This window comes from Aulostomus chinensis, chromosome 6, assembly GCF_037954235.1.
Source record: "Aulostomus chinensis isolate RoL2024-O1b breed Wild chromosome 6, RoL_Achi_v1.0, whole genome shotgun sequence".
In the NCBI taxonomy this organism is placed as follows: Eukaryota; Metazoa; Chordata; class Actinopteri; order Syngnathiformes; family Aulostomidae; genus Aulostomus; species Aulostomus chinensis.
The window spans coordinates 27,374,794-27,391,453 of NC_141325.1; the positions used below are offsets into that span (position 1 = coordinate 27,374,794).

The 16,660-nt window shown below is 43.1% G+C and overlaps 1 protein-coding gene across 3 annotated transcripts in view; it reads left to right on the forward strand.

The window, feature by feature from the left end:
* The first annotated feature begins 833 nt into the window (after positions 1–833).
* The window catches only part of LOC147260629 (transmembrane protein 132D), a 31,593-nt gene continuing 15,766 nt past the window's right edge, over positions 834–16,660 (forward strand). For all 3 annotated transcript variants that reach the window (XM_086207311.1, XM_086207312.1, XM_086207313.1), the window contains exons 1-2: positions 834–1,787; positions 6,914–7,790. In XM_086207311.1, the coding sequence (XP_086063437.1) occupies positions 1,715–1,787; positions 6,914–7,790 (950 nt within the window). In that variant the 5' untranslated portion in view covers positions 834–1,714. The remainder of the gene's footprint in view (positions 1,788–6,913; positions 7,791–16,660) is intronic.

The following is a 16,660-nucleotide window of genomic DNA, read 5'->3' on the forward strand; positions in this document are numbered from 1 at the left end:
AGGTAAATAGGGGAAGGATCTAAATCACCCCATGGCTTCACTACTGCATACTGGAGCAACCCCAACACACAAGTGCTGCTGCTGCTGCTGCTGCTGCTGCTGCTGCTGCTTATCACTGTACTGCAGTGTTAGGGAGGAGCTCAAAGATGCACACAGCAGCAGCTTGTAGCAACTTCCTCAAGTCTCCTGGTGCCATTGTGACAAATAGGCACTGATGTGTTGGTTAATCCTCTTAATTAGTCAATAAAGCCCCATTACAGTCATAACTACAAGTCTGTTAACTATTAGTTGGAGTGAAGTGTCAGTAAATGTTGAAACACTGAGTTGTCAAAAACTACCTGCTCCTGAAGGATGATGGACACTCCTTCCTCATCAAATCTGCCCAGAAGTTCCCCACAAAGCTGAAAAGTTTAGCCGAAAGTGTTAGCATCCCTTGCACGCAGCACCTGATTAAAAAAAAAGAAAAACTACTTGAGCACATGCATGAATATTAAGCTTCTGCTCTTGTACTCATCAAGTTCCCCTTTTAACAAAATGAGCTAAAAATGAGTTGGAAACCTGATCATTTCTGATGCAACTGGGTGCAAGCAACAATAGTCACTCACCTCAACTTGACACAGAAACTCCTCTTAACCATCAGAGGGCACTAAAAACCCACCTGATGCTCCCTGGTGCCGCTGCTCAACATCAGTGTCATTAAAAGTGCGGCATCACCAAATGTTTCCTAAATGTTGAATGAGATGTTTTAATGAGGCAAGTGTGATGCAACCATGTCGACAGGAGTCCGCTCCAAATTAAACTGAGATTATTACAATGTCCACCAGTCAGGGTCTATGTGATGCTTTTCCCCTCCGTGTAGGTTGTTGAACATTAGAATGATAAATGCTACATTAAGCAAAGAGAGCCTTCACCGATGGAGATTTATAGGGATTTAAAAGATTTTTTGAGGATGTCTTAATCCACTTGTGCCAACCCGACATGGTTTTATGACACGGATAAAAAGTTATTACGTGGGTACGAAGTCTTCTTTCTTTTATCTGCTCCCACAATCTCACACCAAACAGATTCCGGAGAAGATATACAGTAATTGAAAGGCGCGATGTTCCTCATTAACAAGTCATCAAAAAAAGAGAAGATACAAAACACACTCGTTAACGTCTCCTGGCATTCTAGTCAAACCATCGCAGGGTTAATCCCACCAGCTGCGTAGTGGACGCGCTTTCCTGAGCGGATGAACTGTGACAGATGATGAGTTTAGTGCCCTGAGGATTGCGCACAAGACAGTCGGTGATCTGCTAACAGCTCCGCAGAGTCCCAGACTCGGCGGCAGACTGAATCTGGAGGACTTGTTGAGATCATTCGCTTTAGAGTTCTAATAAGAGGAAGAACCGAGAGCCTGAACACGTCTCCGTCGCGCTGGTTCATCTAAAGATCTCCACATCTTCTGACCGGACACAAAATCTCCAGGAGCCACATCTCCAGGCTCGTTACGCGTAACTTTTACGCACAAATGTGGACCGACCGATGAGCAGATATCCGTGCGCTCCCGCTGTTACCTGCACCACGGATTACGTTACAATATTTACCCCAACAGGTGTGATTATATTAAGTGTGCGTACTGCAGGGATGGATGAAACGACGCGCTTCATAATCTGCTGAAACAAGAGCGAACCAAGGAGACTGGCAACTCACAGAATAACGAACCGGTGCCAAAATGAGCCTCTACTGCCAGAGCTGGGGGATCTTACAGATAATATTCACCACGATAATAGCGGTTCTCCCACAAGGTAAGTGGCGTAATTGGTTTGCTGTTTTAGTGTATTTGCTCCAGGGAAGCTGCGGTTTACACAACGCATACGCACAATGGATTAACTTGGAATCTCATGCATATAGTGTCTCCAGAGTATCTAATAATAACGGTTCATTCTCAGCAGTGTCATGCCAGCCGTAAAACAGCCTTCTCCACAAGTTTGAATAATGCATTAGCGTCCTCGTTTGTGCCACAAACTTACATCCTGCTCCACAGTGATACAGTATCCTAGTGAGCCTGACATATGTTTCAACTTGAAGCAAAGGGGTTGTCACAGCACTGATATTTAGGTGGGATATTAAATATTTAGAATAAAATCACTGAGACGTGAAATCCTTGACGGGTTTATATTACAACTTGCCTAATGCATTGTACTTTTCTTCCTCTCAGGGAGGTATTATTGTCCCATATAGACATCTGCTGGAAACCGGGGCAGCACATTTGAAATGAGGCAACAAGAAAGATACAATCTGATCTTTGATAAGCAGAAAAGAAAGTACATCACAAACGCTTGTGGTGTAGAGCTAATAAGCACCTATTAGAAAGCCATTTCCAGGGAACACAATCTGGTTTGAAATATAAAGATAAAAGGATGAAATAATTTCATTTCAAAAGCAGCTTTAAAAATGTCACTGGACGCAGCAATCCCTACCAATAACTGCAGAGGCATAAGCCTTTCTCAATCACTCTCCTCCATCCTCTCGCTTTCCTCCCCTCCAGAGTATTACATACTGTATGATCACTGCTACATCATCTTTCTTATGTTTGTGTAAAGCATGTAAGGCGGGGGTATAATTCTGTCTAATGTACTTTGACTATACAAGGAGATTGTAGAGATATTGTGGAGGGAGTTAAGAGCTAATAATCAGGCCTTCTCTGCAGCTTCAGCACACAATTCACTGACATATCTGACACTACAGGGACATGACAACAAATCAATGGATTATTGAGTGATCTCAAAGCAAGTTTTAGGCTTTCTTTGACATATTTTGGTTACATGTACTTATCCTGCTCATAAAATTTGGAAGGTGTCAGAGATCATCTGATTTAATTAGCACTACTATCCTCCGCTGCAGCAGACAGAGTGATAATTGGAGTCAAAGTGTTATTTCAAATTAGTAAAATGTTGACTGCACCAAAAGCTTGTCATTCCTCTGCTGTCTGCATCCTCCTGCTAAGAGTCTAAAAGATCCACATCTTTGTCTTCAAGACCAAATCAACCAGAGAACTGAACTCTTTTCTCTAGTTTTACTGCATGAAGTTGTACCTTTAACCTTTGTCAGCTACAAGTATTCCATAGCTGTTAACATCTGGGCATCTTCTGATACTTTCTTACAGGATCCAAAATATCAACATGCATTTGTTCAAAAAGTTCTGAAATTTGGAGACACAAAGGGCCTTGTAATCTCTTGCTTACTGATTAAAATGCAGATTCATTATTGTCTTCCGTGATGCTTTTGGGAGTCATCTGACTTCTGCAAGCTGTTTTGCACATATGGTAAAAAGCCATTACTGCACATTCAAATTCACAATGGTTGCTCGAGTTTGTGCATTTTAATAATACAAAGATTGATTGCAGTTTAAATAGTGAGGAAGACAAACTGCCGGAAAAGAAGTGAGGAACTTTATACAGAGCAGGGCAAAATATAACACAATATATAGTTAAAACACAGATTATTGAAGTAAAACTGGTGATGGGGTCCATTATTTTGAAAGTGAACTGTGTAATTACTTACACCACAGAACAAAAACCTGTCAAGGTTACAATGATTACTTTCCATTTCCATTTTAATTCACAGCTATAAAACTTGAATTGCACTGTATTTGCTTAATACAAGAGGCCAAGCTAGCGTGAACGAGAGATATGTACACATCAAATATATTTCAGAAATCCACTCAATTATTCCACACCTGCAGCTCAATTTCTGCCGTGGCAGTTTGCTTGGATTTAGTTTATTTTATGTGGAGATTTGCACGGTAACATTTCCACTTAGGAATCAGCACCGACTTTATTAACAACATATGAATTTCAGCCCGGCATACAGAGAACGTTATGTTTACTTCTCTCCACCGAACCACTAAAAAATAGAATAAAGCCTCCAACTTGTTAGTCTGCAGGAGAGGAGGATGCTGTATCATCAACATGGCAACACTGATGCTTTCTGACTCCGCCGAGGAAGAGGAGAATCTTCAACGTGAGTAATGTGAGAGCCGGGAACAGCTGGTGCAACGGATCTGCTTTTATCAGCTGGATAAAGTGGAGACCCTCATTGTTAAGAGAGTTTTCCTCTTGTTTGTGATTCATAAGAGTGGCAAAGAAGGATGCTGTCTGGTGCCATGGTCGCACCCTCTTCTCATCCGTGGCATGAGACCCAACTATTTCTGTTTTCCCTCCTTGTTTGAGGTGTTTTGTAGAGATGTACCGATCCACTTCCTCTCAGTTCTGATTCGATTCCAATGCCCATTTGCAGGTACTGATTCCGATACCAGAACTGGTCTTCTCTCTTGATTATCATCATCTTCATTGTTGTTACTGGCATCTTGTTTAAGGTTGCATCAGGCTGCAGCAAACCACACAGCGCTTGTAATTAAAGGAGCAAATATCTACACAAATGCATTAAATTTGAACAGTTTCCAAAGTAATTACATGAACTGTTTGCATCAGTGACGTGTGTCAGCTCGAGCTTGGGAGCAGAATCTGGGTCAGTTCATGGATCTGCACCATCATTCCGATATCCGATCCGCGAAGAACAGTATCGGCACCCACATTCCCGATCCGATACCCCATCGCTACTTTTTCCGGACTTTTTAAAACAAATCAAGTCTTTCACGTCTCTCCTCATGTTGCGGCTTTCAAGATGGTTATAACAATAATATAATGATTTCCATAAAAGTAAAAGTATGTGAAATCATGAGAAGGGCACTGATGAACCATCGGCCCCATCTGTAAAGGGATGAGCCTGCATGTAAAGTACTTTGTTGCTACATTGGCCGTGCGTTCTCCCTCCTGGAGACAGGCTGCCAGTTTATAGTCCTCCAGCCGGATCGGCTGCCAGCTCTGGTATTAAACAGCACATCTGTCAGCGTGGACACTGCTAGGCTTAGCTCAGACGGCCCAGTTCCCGGCTCCATTCTCAGTTGCCTCTGCAAACATGACCGACTATGTCTGCAAGAGGAGAAAAAACAAACAAACGCGACGCTGTTGTTGTCCTCTAAAGGGTTGACATGATTGTGACACAGTTTCGTCGTGGCGGTGAAGCATCAGACATCAGGACAGGCTCTCTGCTGTCATGATGCGAAGCAGGAGAGACCGTGATAGACGGACCAGTCAAATGCCAAATCCCTCGAAGGGGGCTTGATGACTGATTTTGACATAAAAAAGCTCTGAGCCTTCTTCATGGGAAACAACTTCTAATTGAGTGACAGACACACTATCCGGCATCGTTTGTCATGATTACACAACCTTTTCACTTTTGATATGATTTGATAGAATGATATTTGATTGAATCCTGTGTGATGACACTGTGTTTGGGTCTGTTTCATGTAAAGCTGTTTTTAACTATACTTAATACAGCTTCATCCATTTTGTTGTCATCTCCAGAGTAAACACCAATGTTTTTGTCCTCAATTCTACAAGTAGGGCAATTAGCAGCCAGATAAACAGTGCACACTCGGGTCAGCTGCCATAATCTTTATAATTCTATCAAAAGGGGCGCTCAGTAAAGACTGGGCCGGGTGACGTCTGCCGCCAACATCAGGCTTTTAAAGCACATCTCAGACTACTCACGCTGTTTGTTTGTTTGTCTGTTTGTTTGTTTATACTAGTCCTGGTGTGGTAGATCATGAAAAGGTCATTTATCCTTTGTGTGATTATTTAACAGTACAGCAGTAATCTTTGTAATCAGCGCTCTTCTGTAATGTCAAAGTAAACGGTATATAAATTTGCGTCTCACTGAATAATGTTGTTTGTTCAATATTCTAATTTAAATCTGGGCCTTTACTTCACATGATGCCGCCTCATGCCGCTCAGGGGTTTTTTCCCAGGGGATCGGCTGGATATTCACTGTCTGCTGACAATCTGAAAAGCCATTTTAATCCCACGTTATGATGGTTGAATTAATGCATGTGCCAGATGTATCAGATCCCACCTTTTCTCTCTATGGAGCACCAGTAGATCATTCATGTGAGAGATGAAACTCCCGGTGGAGCAAAACTTTGGAGACAAATGTACAAAAAAGTTGATTCTGTGTGTAATTTTTTGAGAAAGCTCAATTATTCTTTGCGATTAGCATTCTGGAAATCATTTAGCCAAGCCATTGAGTTGAACTGCTGTGTCATGCAAGCAATTACTGTGAGAATGCTGCTTCAGACACAAAACAAGGTCAAAGCCGGCTGAACCGTGTTGGTGAGTGTCACAAATGTGGCCAGTTTGTCACAGGAGCACTGGATGTGAATTCCTGAATTTTTAATGCTTATCTGCAAACATTTTTGACTTTAATGTGTACTATCATCACTAGAAGCATCAGCCCAAAGCACGTAACTACTGTACCACACCAGCTACAATTCATTTTAGTATTGGTTTAGTCTAGATGAAATAGTAAATGGCAAAGCTAGACGTCCCTGCTCGGAAAAAGTGCTCCAAACTGGCAGCGACAAGCACTCCACAAATTTGCTCAAATCTGTCTCTGTCATGACAGCAGAAGAAGACAAAAAGACAAACCCCGACAAGCGAAATGACTGTAAACACTCTTTTCATACTTTTTGAAAATGTAAGTGAGAACAAATTGCAGCATTCCCTGATGATGTAATATAGAACAGCTCATGCATATTCACTTTGATAGAGCAACAACCAATGTGAAAATCTAACACTGCACACAATTTCGGACTATTCCACCTTCCTTTTTTTTTGTTTTTTGTTGCTCATTTGCACTCATAGTGAGGTTTGAATCCAGATGCCTCCTTAACGCTTTAATTCATTTGATCAGGTGGCTTTGTATGTTTTCAGTTCAATCTCAAATGCAGTGGATAGCTGAGTGTTTCATATCTGTTTCGTGAGATGGATTTCAGTAACGCCTTGTGTCACTGTCTTTGTTTACCTTCCAGACTTGAGTCCTAAAGAGCTGAGTGACAGTAAGAGCCCAGTGCCTTTTCCCATCTTCCTGCCAGTCAGCTATGAGGTGCGGGATGCTGACTACCTCTTTCTAAACGAAGCAGGGCAGGATTTCATGAGGAACAGCAGCATGCAGACTCACACGCAGCCCTTTGTGATCTTAAAAGCAAGCCGCCAGCCAGCTGTCATCGCCAGCTACAGCACCATGACCGCGGAGCAGCTTGTGCCTCTAGATCTGGTCCAGTCTGTGCAGCTCTTCAAAGCACCGGAGGTCTTCACCTTTAACTGGAAAATTCAGGCCTTTGTGCTGACCCCGCGGGTCTTCTCCTCCAAGCCAAAAGTGCGCGTGCTCTTCTACGTGGCAGGGAGGGACTGGGGCAGGGAGGAAGGAGCTGTGGATGAGCTACCGTGTGTGACGGTATATGCTTTTTGGCAAACCCAGGAGGTGAGGGGTTCCTGCACCCTGGGAGGTGAGAGGGGCACCTGCATGGCTGAGCTGGCTCCTCTGCCAGGCTGGTTTGCTGCAGGTTCTGACAGCACCAGCAGGGAGAAGCAGGATCCATCTGCTGGGAATCCCGTGGAGCTGTACTACCAGGCCCAGCCCAAAGTCAACGGGAAGTGTAACTCCCTGGATGGGAGTCGCTGGGGAAGCTCACAACAGCAGGCAGAGTTTGCTCCGGTCACTCCAATGCAGAGGATTGGGAGTGTGCGCCTTCTGCAGGTGCCCAAGGGCATGGCCACCCTTTCCCGTCTGAAGCTGGGCAATTCTATCGTCATACGGACGTCCTCCAAACCTCTGAAGAAGACTGACATCGCCACCTTCTACATACTCATGGCCAGCTCGGCTCAGCTGAGCAACTTCACCCTCAGGTGAGATTTCTGTTGCCGTACAGTTACTCCTGGCTGAGGAGAGAAATGAAGTTCAAATTAAATGGTCACAGTGAATTCAGTACGAGGAAATTATCCCTAACAGCATTAGTTCCCCCCCCCCCCCCCCGAACTTGTAGAAATCCTGTGCCATCAAAAATCAGAGAATATTAGATGAAATCAAATTAAACTCGGATTACGGGACTTCTCTGAAAATATGATAGAGGTTAACCGTTTTTCCGGGAAACGCGGTAGATTATGCACGTTAAATTAGAAAACGGTATTTTTTGAGTGAGCACAGCCTGATAACATTAGAGGCCGTTTGAAGAGAGAGTCATCAAGGTTGACATGGATCAAACAGCATCACGTGCAGCTTGTGACTCACTCTCGCTCTGCTTTAAAGGGTTTGCTCATCCTCAGTGCAGTGCTGTTGAATGTATAATGATTATGGAGATTACCAGCTTCTATTTAATGTAATGCAACGCATAATGATACTGTTTGGAGAGTCATCATAAAGCAATACTATTCTCTCTCTGGAGGTCTTTGTTGGTATCTGCAGTAATGGTGGTGGTCATTTTATGTGGATATTTTTGAGGAAATACATGTTTCCCATGAATTAAGGCCTCAGCCACATCTGAGGTAGCAGCTTCCTCTCCAGTTCAAGGCCTCCTTTTTTTTTAAGTTGGAATGATGCAAAGCAGGAGATTGGCACCTCAAGACTGTTTTTGAATTTCCACTCTGCTCCGACCATTTTCACGGCAAATCGCAGCATGATTCCTTTTATTATCATCGACCAGGAAGAGATCAAAGTGAATCACATTGCGGTAAAGCTACATTTGTCAAAAAGCAGAGATTCACACCAACTTGATTAAATGTATCCATCGCTATTCCAGGCACCATCTCCTCCGAGGAAGTGAATAATAGCCTGTCAGGAGGCATGAAATACTTTAACTTGTGTGTTTCAAGTATTGATTGGGTGCGTGCATGGTTGTGGTTTGGTTTCATATCTTAAAATTAAGGATAGAAATGTGTGTTTGTTGATTCTGAGTGATGTCCAGTCCAGTCAGCTGCATGATCAAGGTCCTTGAAGGCAGCAAAACATGAGTGTGTTGGCCTCTGGACAGTAGTTAGAGTCCTCCCAGAGAGACGCAACCACGCAATCAATACTTCCTGAAGAATAAATAATTTCTGTCCTACCTCTGTTGCCTTCACATGCTTCAGTGGTGGTGAGGAGACAAGAGGGGAGTCATGGATTATTTATCCCTGTTTCACCCACTCCTGCATTCAGTCACTCAGACAGTCACTTATTCAGATCAATCGTGAACGCTGGTATAGGTGAATATTGACTGAGAGGACAGATGTGCATGAGTTTGTGTGCAGGCTCTCTGAATTTGTCTCAGATTTGCTGCTTCGTTTTGATGCAGCGAAACAAAACAATGAAAACTGCTTCATCCTAGACATCATGAACCAATTTGAATACGAAATAGAAGAAGCTTCATTGCCATTACGCTGAAAGGAAAAACAAGGTTTCCACACAATGCAGAAACATATATACTCTGCTCCATAGAGCCGCTCCAGTACCATAAAATCCTTGGTTCAACAGTGTCATGAAATAGTGGCAGTCACTGAATAAACAACCAAATCATTTTAAACAAAACATTTTAACGTCTGATACGTCTTGACAAGGGCTTGAAAGCTGAAACGTTGAGCTTGAACTCTAGCTTTTGTTTCAAGTAATTCAACATAAGTTGCCTGGCGTGCAACCTCATTCAGCCGTCTGTGCAAACTTTTTGCTTTTTGAGATCCGGCTCCCTGCAAACATGCAAGTGTATAAGATTACGTTGAATGAATAAATCATTTTTTTAACTTGACTGATGTCTGATATGTGCCACATCATCGTGTGCAACGAACCAACATGAATCAGACTTTCCAATTCCACACATAACTGCACACTTGGTTACTGTGTCCTTGAGCAAGACACTGATCCTCCAGCAGCTCCTGATGAGAAGGTTGATGGTGATTTGCATGGCGGCCTTCACCATCAGTGTGTGAGAATGAGTGCGAGAGGCAACATTGTGAAACTCTTTGAGTGCCATAAAGGTAGAAAATCACTATAAGAATACGGTCATTTTACTGTGTCCTCTGCCGTGTGACTGCAATTGAATCAGATTTGGAAGAAGACTGAGACAGTCTGCACTTATGATTATCATTATTGTTATCAAAGAGTATAGTGCCGTAACAAAAAGCATAAGAACCGGAGACGGGATATCAAATCAGGAACATCCGGTAAGGATACCGGGGTTAGTTCCAGATCAGATACTGCATCCAAGCACTGATCCACATAACATGATGATGTAACCTGAAATATAACACTAACAACAGCAGCCATAGCAACCATCGGGAAGGAGAACTGGAATCAGAATCAGCATCGGGATCGGCAGATGTGTACTGGATGGGATCTGGAAAAATATAGATAGTTGCATCTTTCATCAGAACTCAAAAGGACTGAAGGGTTTGGTGTCTTCTGTATCCACTTGAATCCACCACTTTTACTGCTGTTCAAAAAACACGGTCGTCTGCATCCGAGGTTGGATGCTGGTTGGTAATAACAGTCACCGGACTTTGCAGCAGAGACGGCGTTCTATTCCTATTCAAGTCACTTTTATAACAAGTAACAATCTAACCAGGTGTTTTTTGTGCCTGAACCTTGCTGGACCTCAACCGTCCTCATGCATCGTAAAACATTATTTTCTTGTCGTGAAGATCCATTTCTTTGAGTCTGTTGTCTGAGAATCATGATTAAAACAAAAGGGATCTCATGTCTTGTCAAAATCTTGTCAAAAGGATCCTGACTGGCTTTCTACTTGACATAGTTTCTGTTACGCTGGCAAGGAATCTTAAGAGATAACCAGGCAGTGCAGTGTTCAGATGTCATGTCTGTGTCATGGGTTTCTGCGTCTGAAATGTGTCACATGTGGTGAGATCACATCAGGTGGGAGCAGCACGTCGTTTTGAACCCTCCGCTGGATGTTCATGCCTTTTTAAGACCTTTCACACATTTCTATGATATCAGGTTGATACACTTTTACTGGTTTTGCATCATGTATTTCAGTTAATGAACTAGTTTGTTTTTTCTTTCTGAGGCAGTGAAGCCAAAAAAGAAACCGTGATTTCCCCTCTTCATCCTGTCACTTCTAATCATCGCAGCTTTAGTTCATTTATTCAGACAGACAGGTTTCCTGAACGAAAAAAAAAGCGCAGAGCAGTAATGTCTCCTCTCCTCTCATCTCAGTTCAGAAAACACACTGATAAAAACTCTTAAGTTCAATGGTTTGCATCTCTTAATCATGGCATGATACACACAACTTGCTCACCCCCGCCCCACCCCCCACCCCCGCCTCTCAGCTCATTGACAAACTCTACGCATTTAGTCCTCGACAGCTGTCTGTGTGTTTTATCACTGTCGGAATCGTCCCATTTAGCTTTGCTTAATCCTCTCTCATCAGCGTGATCAACCTGTTATTGATGTCTATGGCTGCCGAGTGATCTACAGATTTGAGGTCGAATGAGAAAAGACGTGCCACACCTGTCCGTTCCAGCACAACGGACCCGTCATTCTCTCAGTTTGATAAAGGTCATAGTTAAAGCACTGTACTGTGAGTAGGTGTATGCTCACTAAGTGGTGTTTTCTTAAGGAGACAGCCTCATTTGTCTTGTTCCGTAGATGTTATTTAAAGCGGGAGCTGTATTTTGCCAATAAACACATTCGAGTGTGCGTGTGTACGTCAACATGACACGGTGTCAGCGAGCTCCTCAAACCGGCAGCCTCATCATCCATCTTTGTGTCAAATATGACTTTTACATCAGTTTTAGTGCTGCTGCGTCTGCCATCTGGCAGGCGCGTTGGTGTGAATGTCTCCCCAACTCCCTAAACTGCTCCATAAGTACGATAAGCACGTTGCTGATGACTGGCCATCAGACTGGCTAAACAGTGGACGTTTGCCTGCATAATTAATGATTGCATCTGTTTCTGATTGCACTGGGGTTCACAGGTGGTACTGCGGCCCTGCAGTGATGCATTCACAAAGCCAAAAACGGGAACACAAATTATATCAGGGAAGTAATTAGAAACTCTATGTAGCATCTTGATATCAGCCTCAGAGATGAATTTGGAACAGGCTGGCTTGCTCACACGACTTTTATCAGCTCGGCCTCGCTTTCATTTGGTTATGCATTAGTCACATTGAATTGACACAAAAAAGCACTTTCTCTACAATTTCATTAATTATTCCGGGACAAGGACCGATGGATGAAAGTCCAGGGCCAAGGTCTGTTCTCACAATGTGTGTGTGGATACGTGTGGCCGTTCACCAGCGTGCATATGCAGTATTTTACATATGAGTGAAAGGAGTGTATGTAACAAGCGTGCTACTCCTGCCTTGCCTGGTCAGAAGTGAGATGGATGGCAGGTGCAACACCTGAGAGCTGTTTTTCTCACACACTGTCAGCCTCAGTCTCCACAGCCATCCATCTTCTCTGCCCTGGTGCCTCCCCCTGCCTACCGCCTCCTCAGGGCCCGCTAACCAAAGCCACGGACACTGGCTCCCACTCTAAACCACTCATAAGAAAAAAACTCCTCGAGTCACAAGGGGATTTTTTTTTCTACACTGGGGGGAGAGAAAGGAGGTAAAAAGGCAGATAAGTCTTCTTGTTACTGTCACTTTTTATTAGTTAAAGCCTGCTCCTTTCAGCTCAATACACAGGGGTGTTTCATCACACAAGCCATTACGAGATTAACAGCCAACCTGGGTTTTCTCATTACAACACCGCGGTTGTTGTTCTGTTTATTTCCACTATTATGCTGGATTTCTTTGGTTTTTCCGCGTCACACAAAACTGATCACATTTTGCACAACCAGCATCTGTAGTGCAAATGATCAGTACAATAAAAGGAAAGTAAATGTCAGTTGAACAACAGAACATTTGCAATTTTGTGTGAAATTTGGTTCGTCTGGTCTGTTCTCCTTAACTCAGGAACGCTTTGAGGGATATTTTTTTTCCTGAAATTTGGCACAAATTCCCTCCATCAGTTCAGGTCACCCTTGACCCTTTTGTGAAATCATTTTGTGGTTAGAAGTCTCATATTTACACAGTATCTGTTCCATTCTCGTTGATGCCTTATCTCAGGAACGCCCATCGACATTCTAGGTTAAAGGTCAAAGTCCCTGCATCTCACGTAAACGTGACACCTCGGGAGCTTCTTGAAGGAATGTCTTCAGATTTGGCACAAACGTCCACTGGGACTTCAGGATGAAATGGATTAGAAATGAAAGATTTTGGTGATCAAAGGTCAAGTTCATTGTCATCTCATGTGAACATGATATCCCAGGAACGCCTTGAGGGATTTTATGTCAAATATAGCACAAACGTTCACTGGGACTCAACGATGAACTGAAAGATTTTGGTGGTTAAGCCATTTTGACAGGCGTACACTTTGGAGGCAAACAACTGCTAAGTTGTACTTCTAGTTTTAACTGCAAAAATAATTTGTAGGTTTGTGATTCTCTGAAAAGGCATTTCCTTCTGTGAAATAAAGAAAAACATTTTGTAGCGCCATCATTTATGAAGCCAAAATTCTGTAACTAATTTCATTGTGTTAGCAACCGTCTGCTAGCCTGCTAGACTCCTCCTCATCTTTCATCCTAATCAAAGGCTGGAGCCGTTGACACCAGCACCTCATAGATTTCTCATTTAGCCTGGACTGTTTGTCCTCCGTGTTGTTGGCTCTGCTGCCTCCTGGGAACCATCTGACTGATACCAATGGACTGGCTCCCCTTTTTCACTTCTTTACTGTCTATCAATGGAACACATGGTACACGGGAGCAAGTCACCTTTGTTTACTCCGCTAACCCACGAAATCCACACGACACACACAGTGTTTGAGCAGAATGAAAAATGTGTAAAGTGAGCGTACATTTACATTTCTTTTCACTTGGCTGATAGCCTTAAAAACAGTCTTCAGCTCAGCAGGAGGCCCCGGAGTAAGCACTTCATGCTGAATCTCTTCAACAGTTTCTTGAAGATAAAGAGGGATGTCTCTGCTCTGATGTTATTTGGTAGATTGTTGCACCAATGGCCAAACTGAGATTGCCTTTTGTGTGTGGATGTTAATGCCGGGTGACACTCCTGGGAGGAACACAACAGCAGAGAAAGAGCATAAACCTGTATGATTGAGTTCAAGTGCATGGGTGCAGAGCCAGAGGCCATGTTATGGGCAATCATTAGTGGCTTGGGCTTGAGCAGTCAGTGTGTACAGGCAAAGGCTTCAATGCAACTGTCAGGTTTCCATTAGAGCTTCCTCAAACTAAAAGGGTGAAGTATGAACAAAATGCTTGGAGGTTTTAATATTCCAGACAGATTCAGCACTACAAGGTTTACCGTTTTATGCTGTACTGCTGATTTGGTCCAATTTGCCAATGAGAAACAGCAATCGTCTTGTTTACTGTAACACTCTAACAGTAATAATTCATACTTCACAAAAACAACAAATTCAGGCTACATCGACTTGCAAATTTCTACCTCACATAGTTTGAACATTGAAAAGAATGCAGAATACAAATGTCTTGGAATTTGGCTCGATGAAAAAAAAAAATCACATCTAATCACCATAAACCTCAGCAACAAATGAAAGCACAAAATTGGCTTTCTGAACAGGATCAGTTGGAGAACGATTGTAGATCCAAACATTTTATCAGTCAAGCCAGAGGAACTGCTCAGCCCTGCTAACGGCGAGTACACTCATTATCATGTATCCTCTCTGATAAGGTCAGCTGGCCTTCCTTGACCGAGAGATGCTGTAATCCCTGCTATCTGTATATCTATAGAGCCGCATGCATCACATCTCAGCTGTACTGGAGTTCCGCTCCATGTTTAACTCGCTCCAGTGTCTGGCTGGTGCTTCATGGCTGGCCCGAGCTCAGAAGGGCAGCTTTCAGTATCAGTGCTTTTCAGCTTTTGAACCTCCTGACCCATTGCAATGTGGCTCAAAACAGAATACATTCATTCCTCTTGGACACTTAAGCGATATAATTAGAAACCACTCACCGCCTGCTTGTAACTGTTTTGTCTTTAAAGTTTCTTTTTACTGTTTTTTGTTGGTTTTGTTCTTTCAGCCCCCCCCCCCCCCCTTTTTTCTCCATTTGTACATCGCCAGCTAAATTTCCAAGCCGTCCTGGTTGTGGTGCATCCCCCGCTGCCACCACAGCCACATGGGGTGCACCACAGACCACCACATCTTCCTGCAGTAGATGTAGAGTCATTGTCCACATCAGGACTTGAGCGTGGGAGGATCCCCCGGTTTCCCTTCACCACTTAACAGGTTCACCAGGGGAAGCACTACTGCAGCGACCAACCAGGACACCCTCCTTCCTCTGTCAGCAGACACCATGGATGCCTGACCAAGCAAGGGCAAACATGTGGAACTGAACCAGCGGCTCCAGTGATGATGAGCGACACAATATACCGCTGCACAACCTGATGCCCTGCTGTTGTTTTTCATTCGTATTTTTTTTACTCAGTTTTGTTTGCCTTGCTCCCTGAATAATCTTTCATGTGTTGCAAATGATTGTCACCCTCAGGAGATTTCAGAGAATTATAAATAAAGGTTGAATGCACGAGTGAATGAATTCACCTTTCAGCCTTCTACTCTCTGCTTCAACCTTTGTTAATCAGATAAATCAGCAGCTGTTTAGTGCAGCTGGAATGGAAAGTTTGAGTCTCTCAAGCAATGATGGCACAAGATTAAAACCCTGACGGGAGAAAATACTGCTCCTTGCTTATTAATAGTCACATTTAACCTCTGACCTGCTTGTGTGTTTGTGATAAAATGAGTCTGGAGACTTGCGGGTCCTCTCATTCCGTGTGGAGATAAAGCAAAAGCCTGCATGCCATGCTCGTAGCCACCTGAGACCTCCTATACAGATTGCATGTTGCAAAAGCTGAATATGCAGATGTTGTATCACACACACACACACACACACACACACACACACACACACACACACACACACACACACACACAAGTCTACACAGAAACAAAACAACAACAACTGTTTTAAGGTTTATTTATATTTTATTCCAACAAGGAGATGCATCTTCCAGGCTATTTTCTGTTATTAGGCTGTACAGGACACAATGTCTCCTCTTACCCTGCTTAACATTTTAAGTCCAACCCCAAAACCTAGACCACGAGAAGTGCTGAGCATCAGATTGCTCTCACTCCTATCATAGATTACACCTCCTCAGGGAGCCCTAATGCGATCAACAACTTGTGATTATCAAAAGATTCAGAGATAAACATCATGGCTTTCCATGCAGATGAAAACCAAAGAACTGCATGAGGATGCTGTTCTGAACTCTTACAGACAACTTGTCTGAGTTATTATTGATTTTCAGGGAGTCTTAATACAGTAAACTAGAAGCAAATCCTTTGGAGCACATTTAATCATTGTTGGAGTACAGTGATGTATTTTCTTGTATTTTTACTTGCGTGCTTCCTAAGTAACTCCTGTGGACATATATCTCTGCGTTTGCTGCGAGCTGCTTATGTAGGGAAGGTCTCCTGGGAAGAACTACATGTTCAGCTGCAAACTGCACCACATTTACAAATGAATGGCCAAGAAAACTAATGAGTCGTTAGTACAGTTTAAATAATGGATGCACAGATAGATGAACGGGAAGACTAACATTTTCTGTGCTGTTTCAAATGCAAAGGGAAAGATATTATTATGGACTTCATTATAATTTTATGTGTAATATCAAATAATAGAAACTACCTTCCTGGAATTTATTGTTATTACCTGACACTGTTTAACT